The 21,345-nt window shown below is 41.5% G+C and overlaps 2 protein-coding genes across 4 annotated transcripts; both read right to left on the bottom strand.

Annotated features, from left to right (window-relative positions):
• Positions 1–5,980: 5,980 nt before the first annotated feature.
• gpr132b (G protein-coupled receptor 132b) lies at positions 5,981–10,533 on the bottom strand. 2 transcript variants are annotated; one of them, XM_042096448.1, is made up of 3 exons: positions 10,174–10,533; positions 9,116–9,248; positions 5,981–7,965 (listed from the first exon to the last, which is right to left on the bottom strand). In XM_042096448.1, the coding sequence occupies exon 3, from the start codon at positions 7,958–7,960 to the stop codon at positions 6,815–6,817; it is 1,146 nt and encodes a 381-aa protein (XP_041952382.1). In that variant the 5' UTR covers positions 7,961–7,965; positions 9,116–9,248; positions 10,174–10,533; the 3' UTR covers positions 5,981–6,814. The 2 variants fall into 2 exon arrangements, with proteins under 2 accessions (XP_041952382.1, XP_041952381.1); XM_042096447.1 differs by lacking the exon at positions 9,116–9,248.
• Positions 10,534–11,046: 513 nt separating this feature from the next.
• vipas39 (VPS33B interacting protein, apical-basolateral polarity regulator, spe-39 homolog) lies at positions 11,047–21,211 on the bottom strand. 2 transcript variants are annotated; one of them, XM_042095806.1, is made up of 19 exons: positions 20,848–21,211; positions 20,331–20,423; positions 20,044–20,149; positions 19,626–19,766; positions 19,046–19,084; positions 18,840–18,904; positions 18,397–18,453; positions 16,842–16,934; positions 16,491–16,524; positions 16,276–16,378; positions 15,950–15,977; positions 15,673–15,746; positions 15,358–15,433; positions 15,018–15,140; positions 14,719–14,760; positions 14,299–14,475; positions 13,631–13,720; positions 12,895–12,996; positions 11,047–11,452 (listed from the first exon to the last, which is right to left on the bottom strand). In XM_042095806.1, the coding sequence occupies exons 2-19, from the start codon at positions 20,421–20,423 to the stop codon at positions 11,432–11,434; spliced, it is 1,464 nt and encodes a 487-aa protein (XP_041951740.1). In that variant the 5' UTR covers positions 20,848–21,211; the 3' UTR covers positions 11,047–11,431. The 2 variants fall into 2 exon arrangements, with proteins under 2 accessions (XP_041951740.1, XP_041951739.1); XM_042095805.1 differs by lacking the exon at positions 20,848–21,211 and adding an exon at positions 20,592–20,833.
• Between the last annotated feature and the right edge of the window lie 134 nt (positions 21,212–21,345).

Raw genomic sequence — 21,345 nt, 5'->3', positions numbered from 1 at the left:
AAAGTAACCACATAGTGGGTGATTAAGCATGAGACGTTGTAACTTACAATCTTAGTAAGAGATGGAGTGGGAACATATGTTCATGCATCTCCTTTCCCAGAAACATGATTCATATCATTTTCCCAGGCACAAAACAGGAAGGACTAAACGGGACTTCCCTGTGCCCTGTGCATTATGCTGACGCTGGCAACTTAGCTCCTGCTGAAATGTAATGGTTCAGGGGGTTTCTGTGGCGGGTTCAAGTGGATTATCATCAAGTAGCCTACTGCACCTTTAAGTGAACTAGTCCCAGTGGCTGAGGTAACAATCTTGACAGTGTTCACAGGAATGAAAGGTGCTAACAACAGTATGAAGTATTGATATGATAGTTCATTTGTACCCATTGGTGAAGTGATGGAAACGCTTTATCTGCACAATGTTGGATGTTGCTTGGCTGCAAAATTAATAAATGTGAATATAATGGATGGCAAGCTGGCACAGTTCAACTGCAGGTCAGTAGCAGGCCCCACACATGTATGGCTGGAATGACACACATTGTGGTTATTCTGGAAGTGACACATCTTTCCTGTCCAATGACCAATTTCCTGTACCGCTATCTATAAGTAAATGCCTACTTCAGTGGGTTAGTCGAGCTGCATGTTTGTGGTTCCTCTGATCAAGACGAGCGAGGTACTTAACACATTATCAGATGGATCATGGGTTTCATACAGTAGTTTGTCAATACAGTACTAGGGCATCATGCACATTATCGTCATTAACTGAAATAAATGCAAAGAGAAAGTTCCGCACACAAATTCACATTGGTCGCCATATGGGTCATCAAATGTGGTGGGATGTATTGAATGATTTCCTATATGAACTGTGAATAATTGTAATAATAATATTATACATTTTATAATGCATTTAATAAAAAAGATGTCTTTGTTGTGTTTATAGATGTCACATACATTTCTACAGCATGAAAGCTGTAGTACTAAAATAGGGTTACTGGTAAAGTGTTTACAGTGATTATATGCTTATCTCTGTCCATATAGTGTTAAATGTTGTATTATTTGTTTGATTTGACTGCTTCGTCCACACACTGTTCTGAGAGAAGTCAGTGTTAGAACTGAATTAGCCTTCACTTACTGCTGTATATTTTACACACATTATTGGGGACTATTGCTGTTTCTAAGTACTGTGTTTCAGTCTTGATGCTGCGGTGAGACCAACAGGAAAGGCTAGGCAAAAATAATAAATAAAAAGTTCTATGGAGATGTGCAAAAGTTGGAGAAAGTCAGATGTGTGTGTGTGTGTGTTTTGACGTGTGATGAAATAACTATAAGAGTTATAAGAGGGATGTAAAAATGTGTGTGTGTGTGGGGGGGGGGGGGGGTCATGAGTGCTGAGGAGTGAATGAGTGCAAATTCAGTATAGTGTGAATTTAGAGTTGGGAAATGTTTGAGAGTGCTGAGGAGTGAATGTGTGCAAAGTCAGTATAGGATGGCCTGGGGATAAAAACTTCTCCTGAGTCTCTCAGTTCTGGCTTTGTGACTACATAGGCGTCTTCTTGATTTCAGCGGTAGGAATAATCCATTGTTAGGATGAGAAAAGTCCTTCAGAATGACACCACTGTGCCACCTCATCAACCTGATCCAAGTAGAGCTGTTCATTGCTGTTACTAATCAGGCCCAAGATCACTGTTTCATCTGCAAACTTGATGATGGATGTATGACTACTGTTGGCTTTGCAGTCATGTGTGTAGATGTTGTACAGCAGTGGACTCAAAACACAGCCTTGAGGAGCACCAGTGCTGATGGTTAATGAGTCAGATGTCAGACCCCCCACTCTAACCACTTGTGAACGGTTGGTGAGGAAGTCAAATATCCAGTGACACAGGGTGGTGTTCAGTCCTAAGGCCTTCATCTTTGTGACCAAGGTGAGAGGTACTATCGTGTTGAATGCTGAACTAAAGTCAATGAACAGCATCCTCACATAATTCCCATTCCCCTCCTCCAGGTGAGTTAAGGTGGTGTGCATGAGGTTTGAGATGGCATCCTCTGTAGACCTGTTGGCTCTGTAAGCAAATTGGAGGGGGTCGAAGGAGGCAGGGAGGGATGAGCAGATAATGTTTTTCACAAGCTTCTCAAAACACTTTATCACTGTAGACGTCAGGGCCAGGGGCGTAGCACCAAGACTATTGAAAGCAATAGTCTACAAATGAAATGAACTCCTGAAGGTTACAAAACACTTCAATACCACCGCGAATCCGCGATTATCAGTGCTAAAACAGCATTAACACAAAATTAGAAATAACATGATGCCTGATTTATAGCCTACCACAACATTTCAATAGCCTACTAATTCGAAAATTATTATGAGCTAGCTTAACTTAGTAGGCTCAATGTTATATAGGTTCATGAGGAAAGGCTGTCAAATTAGTAGCAAAGCTAACTTGTGAAACGCATCACACTCAGTTTCAGTGAGATCAACAATGAGTCAGGATAGATTGAACAGCCTTGCCCTTCTCTCCATTGAAAGTCAGTTGGCAAGAAAACTGGACTTTAAGGACCTCATCAAGGATTTTGCCACCAAAAAGACCCGTCAGTGGGCACTAACTGGAGTGTAAATTTCAGTGTTTAGCACTTTGTGGAAGTCTGTTTTTTTAATGAAAATGTTTTTTTTCTTTCATTGAAATGAAGCATTTTGTTAATGTGGCATTTTTCTTTAATATGCTCCTTGATAGATAGCTGTTCTCTTCAGCCAAAAGTGTTCAATTTGTATAGATAGCTGTTCTCTCAGTCAAAAGTGTTCAATTTGTATAGATAGCTGTTCTCTCAGCCAAAAGTGTTCAATTTGTATAGATAGCTGTTCTCTCAGCCAAAAGTGTTTTCATTCATTTCATGTTCTAGCTTTTAAACATTCTTCAAATAAAACAGAAATTCAGTGAAGTCTTGGGTAATAAGATTATTTTCTGTTATACAGTAGGCCTACATATAAGAGTTGTTAGATTAATTCAATGTGTGATTAGATAGTAGTGCTACGCCCCTGATAACTGTGCTTCCTGTATGCTATTTCTGAGTGCTGTATTTTCACAGCAGCTATGGTGATCGACAGTATCTACTCACACATGATGGTGAAGGGGGGTGGGGCAAGGCCCTGTGCGAACTTGACGGATGCGAGGCCCTTGTCACTTAGGTGCATGAAATCATGCAATAGCCTACTTTACACGTAGCCTACTGTCGGTGCATGTTTAATAGGCTGATAGGCTACACCAGCTGGTCTTTAAGAGGGGAAATTGTGCAATAAGAGTCACATAAATATTTGGCCATAAGTCGTTTCGTTTCATCACAAAATCGCATGAATCATTGCACTGAACGCCAGGGACGTCACTGGTTGAAAGACAAGGGGGGCTTAGCCCCCAGGGTTGTAGGAAGACCTAATGTGCGTGCATAGAGCATATTTCACACCTCAAAAGGGCTTCAGGGACATCATGCCATTAGTTTTCACTCTCGCAATATTGCAGATTATATTGCTAATTATAAAAACAGTCTGCGGGGACTGATATTGTAGGCGTTGCTTGTCAGTGGCGCCCCCAGAAAATGTTAACCGGCCATTGCTAGTTCCGCTTCAAAGTGGGTGCCACTGAATCCTGAAAATCAGTCTCAGACTCAATCAGTTGGCTTGGCCGAAGACTCAACAAAATGCCTTGTGTTGCACTTGCCAAGATGATTTGGTGAAATTGTACTTCAGAATTGGGTTTAGCAACAACTATAGGCTAACTAGTTTTAAATGTCGAGAATAAAGGCGAAATGTCGAGATTAAAGTCGACATGATATTTCTATTTTATTCTTGAAAGTTTGAGTTTAATGTCGACATGTCGAGTTTATTCTCGTTATGGCAAAAATATATTTTTTTCCGTCGCACATATCTGACAGAGAAAGGATGTGCAAAGGTGATATGATCTCAGTATGATCTCAGAAGGTAAGCCTGAGAACACAGTCTTGACTTGCACAACAATCCCCTTTTGCACCATCGCTTACTGGAAGTTGCAGAATAGGATTCTAAAAGCAAATAGCCTATAAATTGAGAAATTACGCTCTGCCTTCTCTCTCCGCCCTTCCTCTCCTAGCATTTGATCAGTGCTCTTAAGTTGAACTAGGGTACTTAACTAGCTACTAAATACTGTTAACTTGTGATCATTCAATAATCAAACAAACAATCCAAACAATCATCAATTATTAGACCTATTCAAACCAAAACAATTGCACCCTTGACTAAGCTATGACACGTTTTAACCAGATAAGTCAGACATTAGTCCTTTGAAGCTACATTAAGCTTTGGGTTTACAATAGGTGTTAATGAGGAATAAACGCTCAATGTCATCTTTGGCCATGTAGGTGCAAGGCCCATAAGACGCGAGGCCCTGGACTGAGGCCAACATTTTTTGAAGAAATTACCTTTAAAATTGCTGTGCCCATAGTAATCTTGGTTATATTATTTTGATTTTGAGAAGTAGGCCTACATTAAAAAGAGGAACATAAGCGTACCAGATCGCTGCACTGAGAGAACTGAAACACTCCCACAGGGAGAGCACATGAACTCACGTGATGGAGTTCTGAGGGAACACTCCTGTTCTGAAAATTCAACATGACTATATAAAACTGACAGCATGGTGTTATGCACTTCGGTGAAGCCCGAGTCTATGGCAATCTGTTGTTCTTGGTGCCAGAACATCCTATGTCCTTCCAGTGGCTTTGGCCCTTGACTGAGCACACTTTTTTCAATGTTTACAGTTATTGTCAGTAGAAGGTTTATGGATTAATGCTCTGGTGCAGTGTTTTTCAACCACTGTGCCGGGGCACACTAGTGTGCCGTGAGAGATCATCAGGTGTGCCGCAGAAAATTACCCAAATGTCACTCACTGGTCCAGAAAAGCAACTGTTGCATCAAAGAATTTATAACCACATACTCTCATTGATTGTATGATTGCACTATTTGTGGTATGCAGGCATTGTACAACGGGGGCCCCATATCCAGTATTCACAGAATCATCACATATCCAGTTCATAACATCAATTAAATTAGATATAGGCCTTTCAAGAGAGTTCCATTATCAGCATCATAGTTGGCCCCACAAGGCTTCCGTTTTAACATTCCACATGTTATCTTAATGCAGAGGAAGTACATTGGGAACCAAATAGAACGTTCATTCATTGTTTTTGTTTTTATTTTTGAAAGGGTCTATAGTCACCTACAAATGAAACAAATGTTTTATTGAGCAGGTCTTGCATAGAAGCCATAATAAGGCCATATCTGTGTATTATTTGAAATTTTAGGCTATGTTATGTTTATTTTTTCTTCACACAGGATGTTAGTGTCAAAAGTGTGCCGTGGCACAAAAAAGGTTGAAAAACACGGCTCTGGTGGACAAACAAAAACTTGATCCTTTAGAATATACTGTACATCTTGTAGCTATCAGTAATAAATCAGAAATAAATAAATCAGTTTATTTCAGGTTCACTCCTAGTCAATTCTTCAACACTCAAGTTGGATACTATAAGGCTGGTTGGTGGGGTCATCTAAAACACTCACACACACACACACATACCTTGCAGTGATCATAGCTCCTGTGGCTATGGTGAAACTACAAAGTGCCCTTGCACTAAATTCTACACTATTTAATGGTTACTGTTACTGTGTTGAACACAGAATAATCAGACACCTTCACCCTCCTCTATTCAACTTCACACCTGCAGGCACATCTATCTACTGCTAGTTTTGGACTGAATGTATAATGTGCACCTTGGCCCTGTCTGTACTAACCTTATAGTAGTCACACACGGACCCCTCAGTGGACAAAACCTTGCTGTAATTGTCAAAGATGCCTCAGTGTGATATTGTAGAGAATGATGTATGTGTGTGAAACTAGATATGTCAGATGGAAGCTTGGATTGACACACATGCCAGGACAACCGTGATATTATTTAACACAGTAACTTTATTACAAAAAACAAACAACATATTTAACTTCAATTGCTGGTGCAGTTTGTTTTTGTAAAACCTACCTGGTGACAGCTAACGGTGTGAGGTATAAAAAGCTATGCGAGCATGCATCTGAAAAACTTGTTTCACCTATCCACACACTATAACACAATATCAACAATAATATCATAATATACAAAAAGATATAAAATGACAAATATACAAACCTATTACAAAATATTCAGTATTAGTCATTTGGTCTACTAATACAAGTAATTGTCCATTAATGCACATACTGTAGCATCTGCTCACTGTGCATTATTTAGGCTACATATGTTGCAGAATAACCCAATTAATGCACATAATCCCTTTATTGCCTTTTCATATCATGGTATGTTGAGAACAAATTGTGCTTATTACAATTACATTTCAATACAGGCAGTTTTCTCTACAACTGTTTTGCATTTCCTTCATCGTGTGAACAAAAACAGACGTGACACAAAATGTGCGCTTTTGATTTTAGGCAATGAAGGCCTATTAGCATATTTAGCCTCTTAGCAAGAACCCCTGAAAAGCCACTCAACACAATAACTGTGAACTGGACCTTGTCTAGATGAGAGGGGTAAAAAAAACATTAAGTCCAAACATAGAAAAGATGCATTTTGGCTTGAGGCAATGAAAAACAGCCCCCTGATTGTGTATTTGAAACAACAGAGTGATCGTAAAGAGTTCCGTCACCCTGATTTTGGTAAGCCTTAACAGCCAGTCATGAAATTAATCTTTTCCATAACAGTCAGCCATACAGTAAGGGTCTTTTTCATAGCATCAACACCGTGATTCAGCAAGGCTGTTAAATCTGTCGGCTCATCCCCTTTTGGTCTGTCTTCAGGGTCGCGCTGAATGTTCGCTCTGAGCCACAGTGGCCGAGCGGTGGAGTGCAGGGCTTGCTGGCGCCATCTTGGGCGGCGATGATGACCGCGTCCGAGGAGTTCATCTTGTGCTGGCAGCTGTCGGTGGAGCGCTGTCGGAAGACGGTGCGGTCGCGCAGGCTGGCCAGGCCACGGGCGATCTCGCGGCGGATGTTGTCGCTGGACAGCACGTAGAGGATGGGGTTGACGGCGCTGTTGACGGTGGACAGGCCCAGCGAGATGGTGTAGGGTGTGTAGACACGGTTCTCAAAGTGACACGTCTCCTGATACGGGAAGTGGTAGGTGATGGCGCGCATCAGCAGGATGATGTGGTACGGCCCAAAGCAAACCAGGAAGAGGAGCACCACGGCGACCGCCAGGTAGCGCACCTTCTCCTTCTGGCATTGGTGCAGGCCCGTGCTGGCCTGCACGTTGACCAGGATGGCGCGGTTGGTGCCGGCGAGCACGGCGAGCGGCGCGGCAAAGCCCACGCCAAAGCGGGCAAAGTTGAAGCCTGTGACGCTGGCCGTGCTCTGGCCCGGCTCGAAGCAGTGGTGCTCGCCTCTGCCTGCATCGCCCTCGCGCATGGTGAAGACGGGCATGTGGCCCAGTGCCACAACCAGCCACACGGCCACGCACACAGCTGCCGCCAGCCGTTGCCGTCGCAGGCCCCGGGACTCCACGGCATAGACCACGGCCACGTAGCGGTCAGCTGAGATGCAGCAGAGCAGGAAGATGCTGATGTACATGTTGTTGAAGAAGACGTAGCCGGTCACCTTGCACGCCAGCGAGCTGAAGGGCCACTGGTGACCGCTGTTGACGTACACAGTCCACAGCGGCAGCGTCAGCAGGTAGGTGAGGTCGCACAGCGACAGGCTCAGCAGGTAGATGCCCAGCACGTTCTTGCGGCGCACCTGCAGGAAGGTGAGGTAGACGGTGGCCAGGTTGGCCGGCAGGCCCACCACCAGGACCGCGCTGTAGAGCGCCACCAGGGGGATGCGATCCTGGGAGTATGGCGCCTTGCACAACGGCCCGGCACTCTCATTGAAGCCGGCCGTCACATCCTGGGTCACTGTGGACAAATGCATGATACCTATCCAGGACAAGAGAGAGAGAGAGAGAGAGAGAGAGAAAGAGAATAGATAAAAAAATACGACCACATGGAGGCATATGAATACAAATAATAATGAAAAGTGATATTGGCATTTATTATGGTTCAAAGTATGTCTATTTCTAATAATAAAAAAAAGCTTCAACCAGGGATACAGAAAGTAATCAAGGTTGTGATGGATGGCCTGGAGCGGGTACGGCAAGGTCATGTGCTACTTGCACGACTGGTAAAGTAAAAGCATAAAACAGCAAGGTGATGGTGATCAGATTCCCAAAAAGCACCTGTGCTGAAATAGTAAGGTCAGCTAAATGGCATGGTCTTGCTGTAACAATGAGTAATCATGCTGAACAGCCATGTGATTCTCTCAACTCTGCATATTCTGTCCTGTTGTGTGGCAAATCATGGTGTTGTTACATTCATGTGAAGAGTAGGCCTACCCAGTTTGACTTACTGAGGCAGTTTAACCAAACCACTTCCTCTTTTAGCTCAGCACTTAGTGTGTGTGGTTTTTTTACCGTTTGTGTTAAGCCACAAAATGTTTAGGTACTTTCTTCTGATACCCCTTTACTCACTCTACTACAGCAGTTACGCACTGGACTTTTTAGAGTTCCCTCTCTCCTCTCTTTGCAAATTAACAAATTAAGTCAGTTCCAAGACGGGGTGTGATTCATATAGTGTCAACCCAGGACAGTCCCGTTTAGTGGTTGCAAAAGAAACATCCCTCCTACTCAGAAGCCACAGTGACCCCCCCCCCCAGCCCTGTAGTTCAACTAGACATCTCCTGAAATATTCAGCACCCATCCCCTAAGAGTCAGGGCAAAGCAAGGAGCAAGGCGAAGGGAAAAACAACCACACCGTTTAGCAATCTGAGCATAATGACGTGTGCAGGGCAAGAAAAAAAAACTTGACCCCTGAAGCAGATTTGTCATGGGTGAAGAAACAACACTGATTCATCCATTTGCCCATTGCACTTGGGTGACCAAGACGCCGGTTCAAGAAATTAGTCTGTTGCTGTGGGCTACTTGTGACGGGTTTTGTCAGATTCTTAGCAAATGGGATGCGACTGCCCCGCTCTCTAATTTCGTGTCACACACGGCGTTGTAGAACATGTGATAAGGGAACCGAGCCAAACCTTATCAAGCACTGGATGACTGGGTAAATGTCGTTACAGGCACACACAAGGAGTCCAAACCACTCATGCTTCAAGGGGTGCTATTGTCTTCATTGTCTGCCGTGTCCTCCTTCCGGACACAGACGCACACTGGCTGTGATAACCGAGACAAGATGACTTTCAGATCAAATAAAAACCTTTTCACAACTTGTCGCCTCTCATTTGGGTCAATGACGATACCCGCTCAAGACCCATTTTCACACCACTGCTCTTGCCGCTCCAGGCAACCCCAAAGGGCTTCTCTGTGGGCTAAACACTCTGCGCTCCCCCTAGTTCAAAGTAGTATAATATATAGGCTATGGTATAATATAGTAGTATAATATATAGCCTAACTTGAACTAAATACCTTAAGTACGCCTACCTAATTTAATTGAATGTTTTCAACTAAATTAACTATTTCATACACAGTATATTATAGGCCTATATTATTTTATACACTGTTATTTTATATACATTGTTATCCTATATTATTTTATGAACTGTTATTTAAAAATTAAAAACATCTTTACACTGAGGAATTTATAGATGATTGCGATGACTATCCCCACATCAGACACGGTAGGAGGCTGCAGCTAGCTTTGTTGTTTAAATATGAATTATTTATTGTTTTCCCAATATTTCAGTCACTTCCAAAACAATGCGACCAGTCTGTCATTCCAGTCTGTGAGATTTTCAATAACATTTACAAAGAGTGAAATGTTGAGCTGTAGTAGCCTACTTTGAAGATGTTTTTGTGTAGCCTACTACGCTTACATGCTCTGACCAAGTGCAGTCACCATTATCGCAAAACCGCAAAGCAAACTAACCATCCTATCTAACCCATGTTTCATCCAGAAACATTCATAAAAGAACGTGTAATGTACAATGTAGTAGCCTGTAATAATATGAGATGAAGTAGCATAACAACAATATAGCTAAAAGGCTACTGAAATCCAATCACCAGAGAAAATCAGCGCACACAAGTTTAAGTAGAGAAGTACAGAGACGTTATCAGAGTGTAAAGAATGCAGGTTACTCACCAAAAAAAAAACCCTCAGCTAATCTATGTCCTTGTGAGATATCCGTTCATTCTGGTTGTTGTGACTGTCCATGCTTCCTCCACGCGTACTGTACGGCGAATAATTTCATAGAGCACAGAGATTGTAAATGACTTTCACCGCTGTCACGTGGTCGAAGTGTCAGGGGGACAGAAGCATTCTAACCGGAGAGATGAATGAACAGAGTGCAAGTGTGCACGCCCATTATTTCTTGTAGCCTACGCCAGTGATTCTGTGAATAATTTAGATCCATAATGTATCGTGGTATTTTCGGGTGCCATAGACCATTATGTGAACTTAAGACAGGGTGTTAATGATTAAGGTTACTAGAATTATCAAGCTAGGGCTACTTTGAAGATAACTCTTTCTTTGATCAAAGGCAACATTGAGGGACATTTGGAATCAAATGGTACAGAAACATTTAAATTTACATTTGATTTACAAAAAGAGGTTGTTCACTCACAATATAACAGATAAAGGCAACACAAATGCCATGTTTTCCTTTTGTGCCTCTTCATACAAAAGGCAGGGTGGAGGACTATGACTTCAGAGATTAATTATAGTAAATGTAGGTAGAGCGTACTCAAAAATGCATTACTATTATGATTCTCCCAAAATGATCCCATTCCCAGCTATGGAAGCATGGCTGAGGCTTGGACTGCAATCTATATTGCCGACTCCCAACAAAAGATACAGACAGCTCATTGCTTCCTATCGGTCCAGGTGTAAAATGTTATTTGCATATTTCAGTTGACTATGCTTCATGAATATTCCACCTCTCTCCTCCTTGGTAATGATTAACCACAGTTCTAGTGAATACGGCGAGTGCAGAGAGCAAGGACCAACTCACCATTGTCCACTGAATCATTATTGTTTTTTATTTATATACAGTAAAAAAAAAAGCAGACAGACCAGGAAGAGGGAAAAAGGGTTTGATTGTGAGGAATGACAACAGTTAGCACCTCCTGCTCACACTGCAGATTGGCCAGAAGCCATGCTGATTACACATGATAGAAGCAGCCAAACAAATAAACATCAGAAAATGTTCAAAATGAAAATAAATACAAAAAATAAAGCATTTGGCTCATACACAGCATGGACATAAAGGCTGAACTCAATTTGCACGCGCTCACTGGAATTGGTCACTGCCTTGGCTTCCCCTGCAAGAGGGAATTCTAGATGCAGTCTTTTTGAAATGAACCCTCTGCACACTAGTGTCTCAGGACTTCCCCCAAGGGCCTCAGTTTTTCCACCGAATTTGCTGAAGAAAAATAAATAAATAAATAAATAAATAACTAACACATTATACAGTGGTACAATACAAACATTTCAACCCTCTTCTCATTCAGTTTGAAGTCAATTATTCATAGTAGTCATGGTAGATGGATGCTTTTATCCAAGGTGGTGATAAAACACATAGTTCTACTAGAACAATACAAATACTCATTATATTAACCAAATCCTCACTTCCTGAATATGATCCAACATTGTAAATATTGCACTGCATGTAATAACAGATGTAAACCAAGGAGACCACTGCAGTTTTGTGGCTATTCACCACCACTTAGTTTAGCAGACTGTCCTCACTTGATCCAGTTTATTTTTAGCAACTTATTTAACCGACTGACCAATTGACTTTCTCTTCCCCAGAGTAGACTGTGGGAACTTTATGACAGAGACAGTGGGCCTGAATGGTGAGGAGTACATTAAACAGTCTCACGGCCTCCACACGCCTTGACATGAGTGCCGTGCCGTTCGATTACATTAGATTCCATTGTTTCCAATACATCCCCGGCCGTGCATCTTGGTTTCAGTGCGCCTCATCACTAGAGACGGGCCATATTGATATACCTTCCCATGATGAGAAAGTCAAATCGTGATATTAATGATATAGTTGATAACATACAAGGATACAAGGATACAAGGAAGTTTATTGTCACATGCATATAGTTACTGGAAGTAAGAAATGCAGTGAAATTATGTCTGGTGTCAGCCTATTTGTGCATTAATGGGGGGGGGGGGTAAAAAGTGCAGTAGAAGAGGGGTTTAGTAGATTAAGTGGCAAGGGCTGCATAAAAAAGGTGGGGGAGGATTGGGATTGGGTGGAGGGCACCAACAAGGAGCACCAACAAGGAGCACATGGACAAGGAAGAGGAGTCAACTGCTGACGATAGTTTTTTGTGTTTGCACGGCCCTGAAGACTATGAGCTTATACGTCTGTGGGAAAGACAGCGGACATGACTTGTGACTGAGAATAGTGGTGAATAGTACTATTTTCATATCGTCACTCACAGTATATGGTTATCGGCAAAAATACCATGAAATATTGTGAATTCTAGAACTCCATTATTTTTAACAGAGCAAAGCCCATTGGCGGCGTCTGATGCATGTCGACGGCAAAGTTTAGAAAAGTGTTCTAATCAAATCCATAGACGCGATTGTCGTCACCAGTGGGCAGTTGGCTTTAAGTCTACATGGCCCATTCCTACATTGTTACACTAAGCTAAACTAACTTCACCTGCTCCTGTCCACGTTCTTCTGTCTTGTCTGGACCATCTCATATCCGACCCCTTCCCTCCTCTACCTTCAGAACTCTCTTCTCATTCCAGCCCTACATTCACTTCCCTCTTTCTCTTATCCTCCCGTTTCCCCTCTTTCAGTCCTCCCATCCTCCCGTCCCAGAGCCCTTCCTCTCCTCCTTACCGAGTTGAGGAGCTCCTCGATGAGGCGGTCTTCTGGAGAGCCTCTCTCCACCTTCCCCCTGTACGCAATCAGCTGCTGACGGTCCTTCAGATCCTTATACGTCTGTGGGAAAGACAGACACACACACACACAGACACAAGCATAATTTCACCTATTTCTAATATTTTTTAAGTAAAGCAATACAGGTCTCAAGTACGTAAAATAATAGAAAAACGTTAAGGAATACAATAGCACTTAGCGTTTTTCTTCAGTGGACTGCTTTAAGATAACTAATGCATCAAGAAATAGAGGACAAGATGACTAACTATCCAACTCTATTAAATTAGGGCCACATGTGCACACACTGCTGTGAACTACCAGTGTTTCCCATACATTGACTTATTTGTGGCGGCCCACCACAATATCAACATTGACCATCACACAATGATTTTCCAGGTTGTACTAAATTGTGCTTAAATCTGGATAGCATCATAACCACGCTGTGCTAATTTGTTAAAAACTGTTTCAAGTTAATTCTGCAAACCAACCACCACAAATGGAATTAAATTCTGTGGGAAACACTGAACTACTGAAACAATTAAGCAGGCCAGAGAAACTAAAACACCATCAACTATCACCACACAGTGTGTGCATTAACACCTGTGTGCTGTTATGTTTGTCTGACTGTTATAAATAGTGCAGCATGGCAAGCATTTTCTATTAGGCGAAAATAAAAAGATTCTGCGGCTGGACATACGTTGATGATGACGTTGTGGCACTTGTACTTCTGAGCGAGGCTGATCTTCTGCTCGGTGTCATCGACCAGACACAGATACTCCTGCAGGACCTATGACACACAGAGAGACACGCTGATGTCTGAAAACACAGACGCGAGAGTCTCACACTCACAGACGCGAGAGTCTCACACTCACATTGACACTCAGCATGAGACGACGGAGCCTCCTAATTTTAATTACAGCCGTGTTATCGTCCCACTTCATCCAAGTAGTCACACTAAAATTCATTAACAAACAAAACTCTAAATACGCTTACTATCAACTCTCAATAACTTCATGGCATAAATTTCATTGCCAGTACTGGGGTACTGTTGAAAATCATGACCAGGTTGCACCAGCTGGTGTTTAACAAGCCTGGTCCACCTGACTGCTGAGGTGATCTTTGTCAATAAAACTAATCTTTAGAATGGACTCAGAATGACTTCGCTGCAGACAGACATAAGCCCTGTTGGTGCAACACAACCGGCCCCAGGGCAGTAAGAGTACATTTTGTGGTAATGGCATGAATGGTTAGCTATGGCTTCAGATTAGCTTTAGCTCTGATATTGGTGTTTGTAGTGTGAGATATGAATACAGAGCATAGGGCAGATGGAGTGATGCTAGCCTAGCGGCATGTTGGCTAAGGTACCTGTACTGGCGCATTGTTCTTGTGTAAGATGTCCACCACTCTGTGAAAGCCGATGGGAGACCTTTTCTTGGTGTAGCCGAGCCAGTTTTTGGAGTTAAACAAACTGTCAACGTCGAGCCACGACTTAAGTTTTGCCCGGGCACCAAGTGCAGTTAGGATGTACTGCTTGTCAGAGATCTGGAAGACATCAATGCAGAATTACTACACAGACTACTTTCACAATCTGATACCACTTGAGTACACATACACATAGACCTACATATTATAGTGCTTAAATGAGGGAAGAAGTGGGACAGTCTTCATTATCTTACTGGGGCAACGCAAACCTACATTGAACCTATTTAATATTATATGGAGCAATATGAACACACATATGTGAAGGTGTAAATTATGTAAGGGACTGGTATGTTGACACGTTACCCTGAATGTCTTCCTAATGTTGGCTGGACTGCTGTAGGTGCCCTAGGAATGAAACAGGGGAAGTATTGTTACTGTATGCCGGTGGTCTCGAGGTCATAGCAATGCCACATGTTCCACAGTAGAAATATGGCACAAAAACAGACATGTTTGGGACAAAGGAAGCCAGGAAGTGAGTTCAGGAGCAAGAACTCCCCCTAGTGGTAATATAAATGTAGTAGATTGAATAGATGTAATGAAATACAGTAAAGCTGTATGTGTGTCTGGATTTTGCGGGTGTTTGTTTATGTAATGTGACTTACCTCCGATTCTCCGTAGTGATAAAAACAGGAATAGTACAATGTGGTAATGATGGGCATATTCAAAATGGAGGCTTTTCTGGGGTACTTCCTAAATATATCAGAATCTCCCTTTTTGTCATTTGCCTGAGGGAAAAAAAACAAATTAAGTATGTCACATATGAAGTGTCAAACCATTATTGTTAACTACTTCAACTATTGTTAACCCTCCTAGGCAAATCCAGCATTGCCATGAATTTCCAACTAAGTTGCTAGCAAACCTATATGACTACATTCAGAGCATCCTTTTTCATGATCAGGAATGAAAACCGGCATCCTGTGACATGAAGGGATCATATCTCACCTCTATAATGATCTGCCTCTCCAGGAGAGTGTAGTGGTCTTGTACATGAGTGGAATCGTCTGGAGAGAAAGGAAGACTGTTCACAGAGGGAATAAAAAAAGTTAGAAGGGAGAGTAAGCAGCATTGTCACACTACCAAGATACATTAAAGGTATGGACGCCAATCACCACACACAAACACACACACACACACACGGAAATCTCCACTGTTGTGAAAACCTTTGAATGTATGTACAGTGTCTGAGAGACTATGGGTCAGGTTAGTATGACTTGACTATAAAGAGAAGGTGAGACAGCATGTTCTCAGTAGCCTTACCTAAGGCAGTTTTTCAGGAAGTCTCTCCTCCGGTTCTCATCTTTGATGTTGAGGTGTTCCTTGTATTGCATAAGCTGGGGACAAACCATAAACACAGTAAGTGAAACTACAACACAAATCAATAAATACAAAAGTAAAAATCACATAAAGTGATAAAGTGTTTTCTTGTGAATTTAAACCCTGAAGTGGGAGAAGCATGCTAAAATCGAAATGTAAAAACATAGACAGCCTATAACTGTAATGTGATTAAAGCGAGATATGACTGGTGAGAACTTACAGCCATGTCCTCTGTTCTGCCAAGGGACCTTGAAGAAGAGCAGACACCAGACCAGGACATTAGTTTTCTTGACCACATTAAACATTGAATATTTCCATCCTCATTTAACAACTGAATATCTGATATTAACAAAACCACATCTAGGGATAAAACATCATATTTTTGGTCCAATTAATTGTAAATGCATCCAAACTAATGTTATAACCTGTTCATAACAACACAGAGTGCATCCTTGTACAACACATGTCAATTATTAGTAACAGATGTTTTTATCAGTAATTATTAATCTATTAATTAGCATTAATCACAGCAATGAAATGACCTACTTGAGTAGATCAACCAGCAGTCGTTGCTCGCCCATCTCTTTCAGGTAGTGCACGTAGTGCCTCAACGCTATCTCCCTGTCCGTTAACTCACGGAAGAGAATCTCTGTAAAGGTAGCAGCAAATCTGCTGGTTACTTACGACACTTCAAGATTGTATGCCTGCGATCAAGAAAGGTGGGTGTGCAAACCAGTGATAACAAGCTTCAAAGAACTGACCTTTACTTAATGACCGTTTCAAGAATATTAAGACCTGTAAAAGCAAACACTACGTGAGGAAAAATACACAAGCACCACATCGCACACAGACTGATAACTGACATGAAATTATGTAAATGAGAGGAATTAATCGAAAAGTGATGCACACCAAGGATCATTGTGAGGTGATGATCACTGGACAAAATATGCATAAAGTGCCTTAGACATAGGATACATCAACGGCGCCACTGCGCTCTGAAACCCATTTTTTTCAATGGCTTGCGCGACACAGGAACCGGCAGATGCCCTATCAGACATCCCACAAGTGTGTAGCTCTTTTTCCCAATTCTGTAAATGAGTGGGATGACATACGGCTGTTATAACGTTGCCATCATGGGCGCTCACAGCCTCATCAAGCAGCAGCATTTTGTCCTGGAGGGAACGGAATCTCTCGAGTGAGTAGACCTGAAAGAGAGATACAACATTTCCACATTACTTTCAGCTTCTTTCTAGACCTCTCTCGTGCCGACAAAAATCCACCTCCATCTTTGTCTCCCACAGAAGCAATAGAATGACTTTTTCAAAACTTGCTTAATATCACTGTCAGCAACTGCTCACTTGATCTTCTCGTTACATTATTTTCTCGGCTAACTATGAAACAATGACATACAAACTTGTGAGGATAAATTACCCGCTTAAAAAAGAATATTCTAGAAGGATGTTCTATATGGACAGAGCATCTGATTGTTTTTTTTTTTATGTGCTTTTGACTGAAGGTGGGTTAGACCAGTTAGCCTACAGCTAAAAGAGAGCTGTAGGCTAAATGGTAGGGGTGGGCGATATGGACAAAAAATAATATCTCGATATTTTTTGTGATTTTGACGATAACGATAATTAGTCGATATCCTTTAAAAGAAATTTGTAAAAGTTTGAGTTACTTTACAGCTCATTATTTATGAATAGCATCAATACAATAATAACAAATAACCTAACCTGTGACTTTTTAACCAAATCAACCAATGCAATGTCACTCTATGACACATTTCCAATTCTGCCCCCACTTGTGTGTGTGGCAATGACATGGTCTAGCCAGCTACATTAGAGAAGATGAATAGCCCTAACCGTTTCCCAAGAGAAAGTCTGAAGCTGAAGTTCCCTTCAAAAACCTTTACTTAGGATTTACTGTAAAACTAAGCAGACCAACAGAGTACATCTCAGTCATTTCCTTCGAGGTTTTATTTAAGAGAAGTCATGTAGGCTAACATTCCAAGTTACAGAATAGAAAAAATAGAAAATGTGTTAGCTTATGGCTAATGTATATGAGAAATCCCATAGAGATGCTAACGGGTAGCATAATCGATATTAGAGCGAACTTCAGTCCATTTACAAAAGGGTTAGGTTAGGCCTACGTGAGAAGAGTTCTTTGTTTACAACTGACTATTGAAATACTCAAAGGCTAATGTTTTCTCTCCATATAATACCATATAGGGAAAAATGTGACTCATCAATGCTAGGCCTACTTGAACAGAAGTAGCCGCACAAAATCCCAAGTAGCCTAGCCTACCTCTCGCTGCACAAAATAAACATTAGGCGTGTGTGTGACAATGTGGACCCACTAGTAGTGATCATGTGACACTTGCTGCACTTGCTGCAGCCAGGGGTTTCTCTGCATAGGCTACACCTCCTGGATTTAGTGAATGTATGGGGTTTCAATGTGTGTTTTCGAGTGTGTTTTCCCCATAAGTAGGCCTAATTTAAATACTCGATAATTTAAATTTGCACATCGTTAAAACAACAATCACGATATTATCGCAGACGATATATATCGCCCACCCCTACTAAATGGTCTAACTCACTTCCAGTGAATTCCGCTAAGCTAGAGTAATGGTGTCGGAGTGGACAGAGGCTGTTTTTTGATGGGCCTTACCTTCCCTCGCTGCATCCTCCGCACAGTCTCCTCGGGGTTCCAGTCACTGACATAGTCCTGTGAGCACAACAAGAACAGGAAATCCGTCAACAGCACAAAACAAGAGCAATCAGGTCAATTCAAACTCCTGCCCCTATTAGGTCATTTGAACTAATGTGAAAGTACATTCCACCATCTGCTTTCTGAGCTGTACATAGGTACATAAGTACATAGGACCAATAGCAGACGCACACAGATGGACAGACCCCATTACAATATGTTCTTCCTCCATACTGGGGGTCAAGGGTAAATCCATACACCAGGTATTACCCTTAACCTTGGTCCATTTGAGTATTTATTTGTGACCATAAAGCAGTTTAGAGATCATATTCAAATGAATTCAACTGTAACTGTAGCTACAGTAAACACCACCTTATTTATCATATAAGTCTTGTTTTACATACCTTATACTCTGCCTTGGGCTTTCTTAGCTCTGGGGCATAGACCCTTGTGGATGTATCAGAGACAGCTGGGATGAAATAACACATACATCATACAATACACATCGTGTTATTGTAGTTATTAACCATGCCTTGCAACTTTTAAAAAAGTCACTGTGGACTATCCTTGTTCAAGCAAGCTCATAGGGACAAAAGGACATAAGACTCACATTCTGAGAACGATGAGAATCCAGCAGTCCGGCTCTTTGCTGAAGACAAGATATACCAAGGAAAAATTACATCAGGTTCTGATAAAAAGATTTCTTCCAACCAAAAAATAAAGATAAGCATAAAAGTGTAGATAGAGAAAACGGCTACATGCAATACTGCATTTAAGCTTTTCACCAATAGAGCACCAATAAAATGCCAATTTCAAATACAAGCAGCTATCAACAACAACAGGACAAAAAATGAAAACATCTTAAGTCCCTCTCATCAGGTTGACCGGGTCCGTGTAACGCTTTGCAGTGCTTTGTTCTATTTGTTCCATCCATCTGATCCAAATAAAAAACGGGCAAAAAAGAAAAAAAATCAGAAAAATCTTCTTAACAGAAAACCGTAACTGTGCTCAATTGAAAATCAAAATAAGCAACAATAACCCATTTACTGTGCCGTCCTAAAGAATGGGTAACGGATTTTTAAGCCTATTTTTATATTTTTTCATGTGAATTCTGCAAAGAGAACATAGCACTGCAAAGCGTTACACGGACCCAGGTTGACTCCATGCCTGGTACAGACAGCTCACACTACCTTTGAATAATGAGCTCAGGGAGTAGCTAGAGCCCTGTTTTGGAAGCGAAGGGGCTGTGTCGATCTTTGGGAATCCTTGGTCCCGCACCTCCCCTGTGGAACGGATGCTGGATGCTGTCTCTTTGACGGACCATGATATGCCTGAAAGTCATAACCACGCAAAGAAACCCATCAACAAAAAACTATAAAGACCAAGCATATTGCATGTTTTAGAGCTCTCTTTGCTTTGCCTCTATGGTACGCATAGTATACAATGAGTCACAGACAGGAATAATCATTCAGATGTTTACAGCAAGCATACAAACAATATCTGTATACAACAGACTAAAAAGCAGTGTTAATATCTACTTTCAAAATGTAATGGTTTTACACAGAATGACAACCAAACAACTGTGGATGGCTCACAATGGTGACGTACTTCCAATAGGTTCTCCGCTCCAGCTAACCTTTTCTACATCATCATCGTCATCATCATCTTCATCTAGCAGGCGGATGCTATTCACAGCCTTTTTGGACTCCTTTAGCTGTGACCAAAAATAACAAGTAGCCTTATCACATGACCGGCAACAGCATGAAGTCCAATGTTCCAAGAATACAAATAAGTTAGCGCAGTTCCACAAAGTTAGCCTACATCATCACGGATATATGCAACATACATGTTCCCACCCCTTTTGAATGAAATGTAATTTACGCTACGATGTTTACCTTCGTAAAGTCATCATCTTCATCATCAAATGTAAATGCTTTGAATTTCGAACTGTTCCAGTAGTCGTCTTCATCTGGTTTGCCTCTGCTCATCTAAAACGTCATTATTATGTAGCCAACTCAGATTTGACACATAATTACAAGCTAATGAACACATACAGGAACATGGTGACAGCTGCTCATACCTTCAATAACAAAATACCGAGATCCATATTTTACCAATCACATTACTGCTCTTTAAACAAAAGATCAATTTCTTACCATGCAGTCAACCCAACGGTAATTTATTAACGTGATGAAGCTGTTCTGACTGCTAACCTGCTCCTTTGCTATGCTGACGTGCATTAGCTTGCTAGCTGAGACTTTACTACCAATCACCACAAAACCTGGCTGAATTGTTGGAATCTCCAAACGTTAAGGATGGATTCAATTGGCAGTTGGTACTAACAACAACTGGTGACTACCACACAAAAGCAATTACAGCCTAAAATCAAATGTTTGCAAGCAATCTCGTTACCTTTCGAAATCTTTTACGGTCAGAGACAGGGACGAACCCAACACAACATAGCTGCGTAGGGGTTGCTGGGAGATGTAGTCCCTTTTTCCACCACTACCTTGTTCCAATGATAGGCTACTTTAGTTTATCAACGGTCTCTGCTTGTTCTCAAGAGGAGAGTCGATAGAGGAAAGTACAGTTTCTTAAAAAACGTATAAAAAGACTACTCGGGAATGTTGTCCCATTCTCTCGTGAATGATATTTGTGCCTACACAAATCCAATTGGAGAAACAAATGTAGGCCTAGGCTATATGATGATTCTGAAAATAGGGGGAATAAAGGAGATTACATTCAACCCAGCTATTTTAGGTGATGTGAGGCCTATAGTTTTCATTCTTCCGTTCATTTAAACATGTGCAGCTCTACACAGTGGATATCACTTTATTATTTCAATTTCACATAATCGCTCATATATATACTAATAGGCTATCTAAAAGTGGTAGGCCTAGGCCAAAATTA

Source organism: Alosa sapidissima, chromosome 6 (assembly GCF_018492685.1).
Source record: "Alosa sapidissima isolate fAloSap1 chromosome 6, fAloSap1.pri, whole genome shotgun sequence".
NCBI lineage: Eukaryota > Metazoa > Chordata > Actinopteri > Clupeiformes > Clupeidae > Alosa > Alosa sapidissima.
Note: the sequence above shows the minus strand (reverse complement) of the source record. Positions and strands in the feature narration are given on the sequence as shown.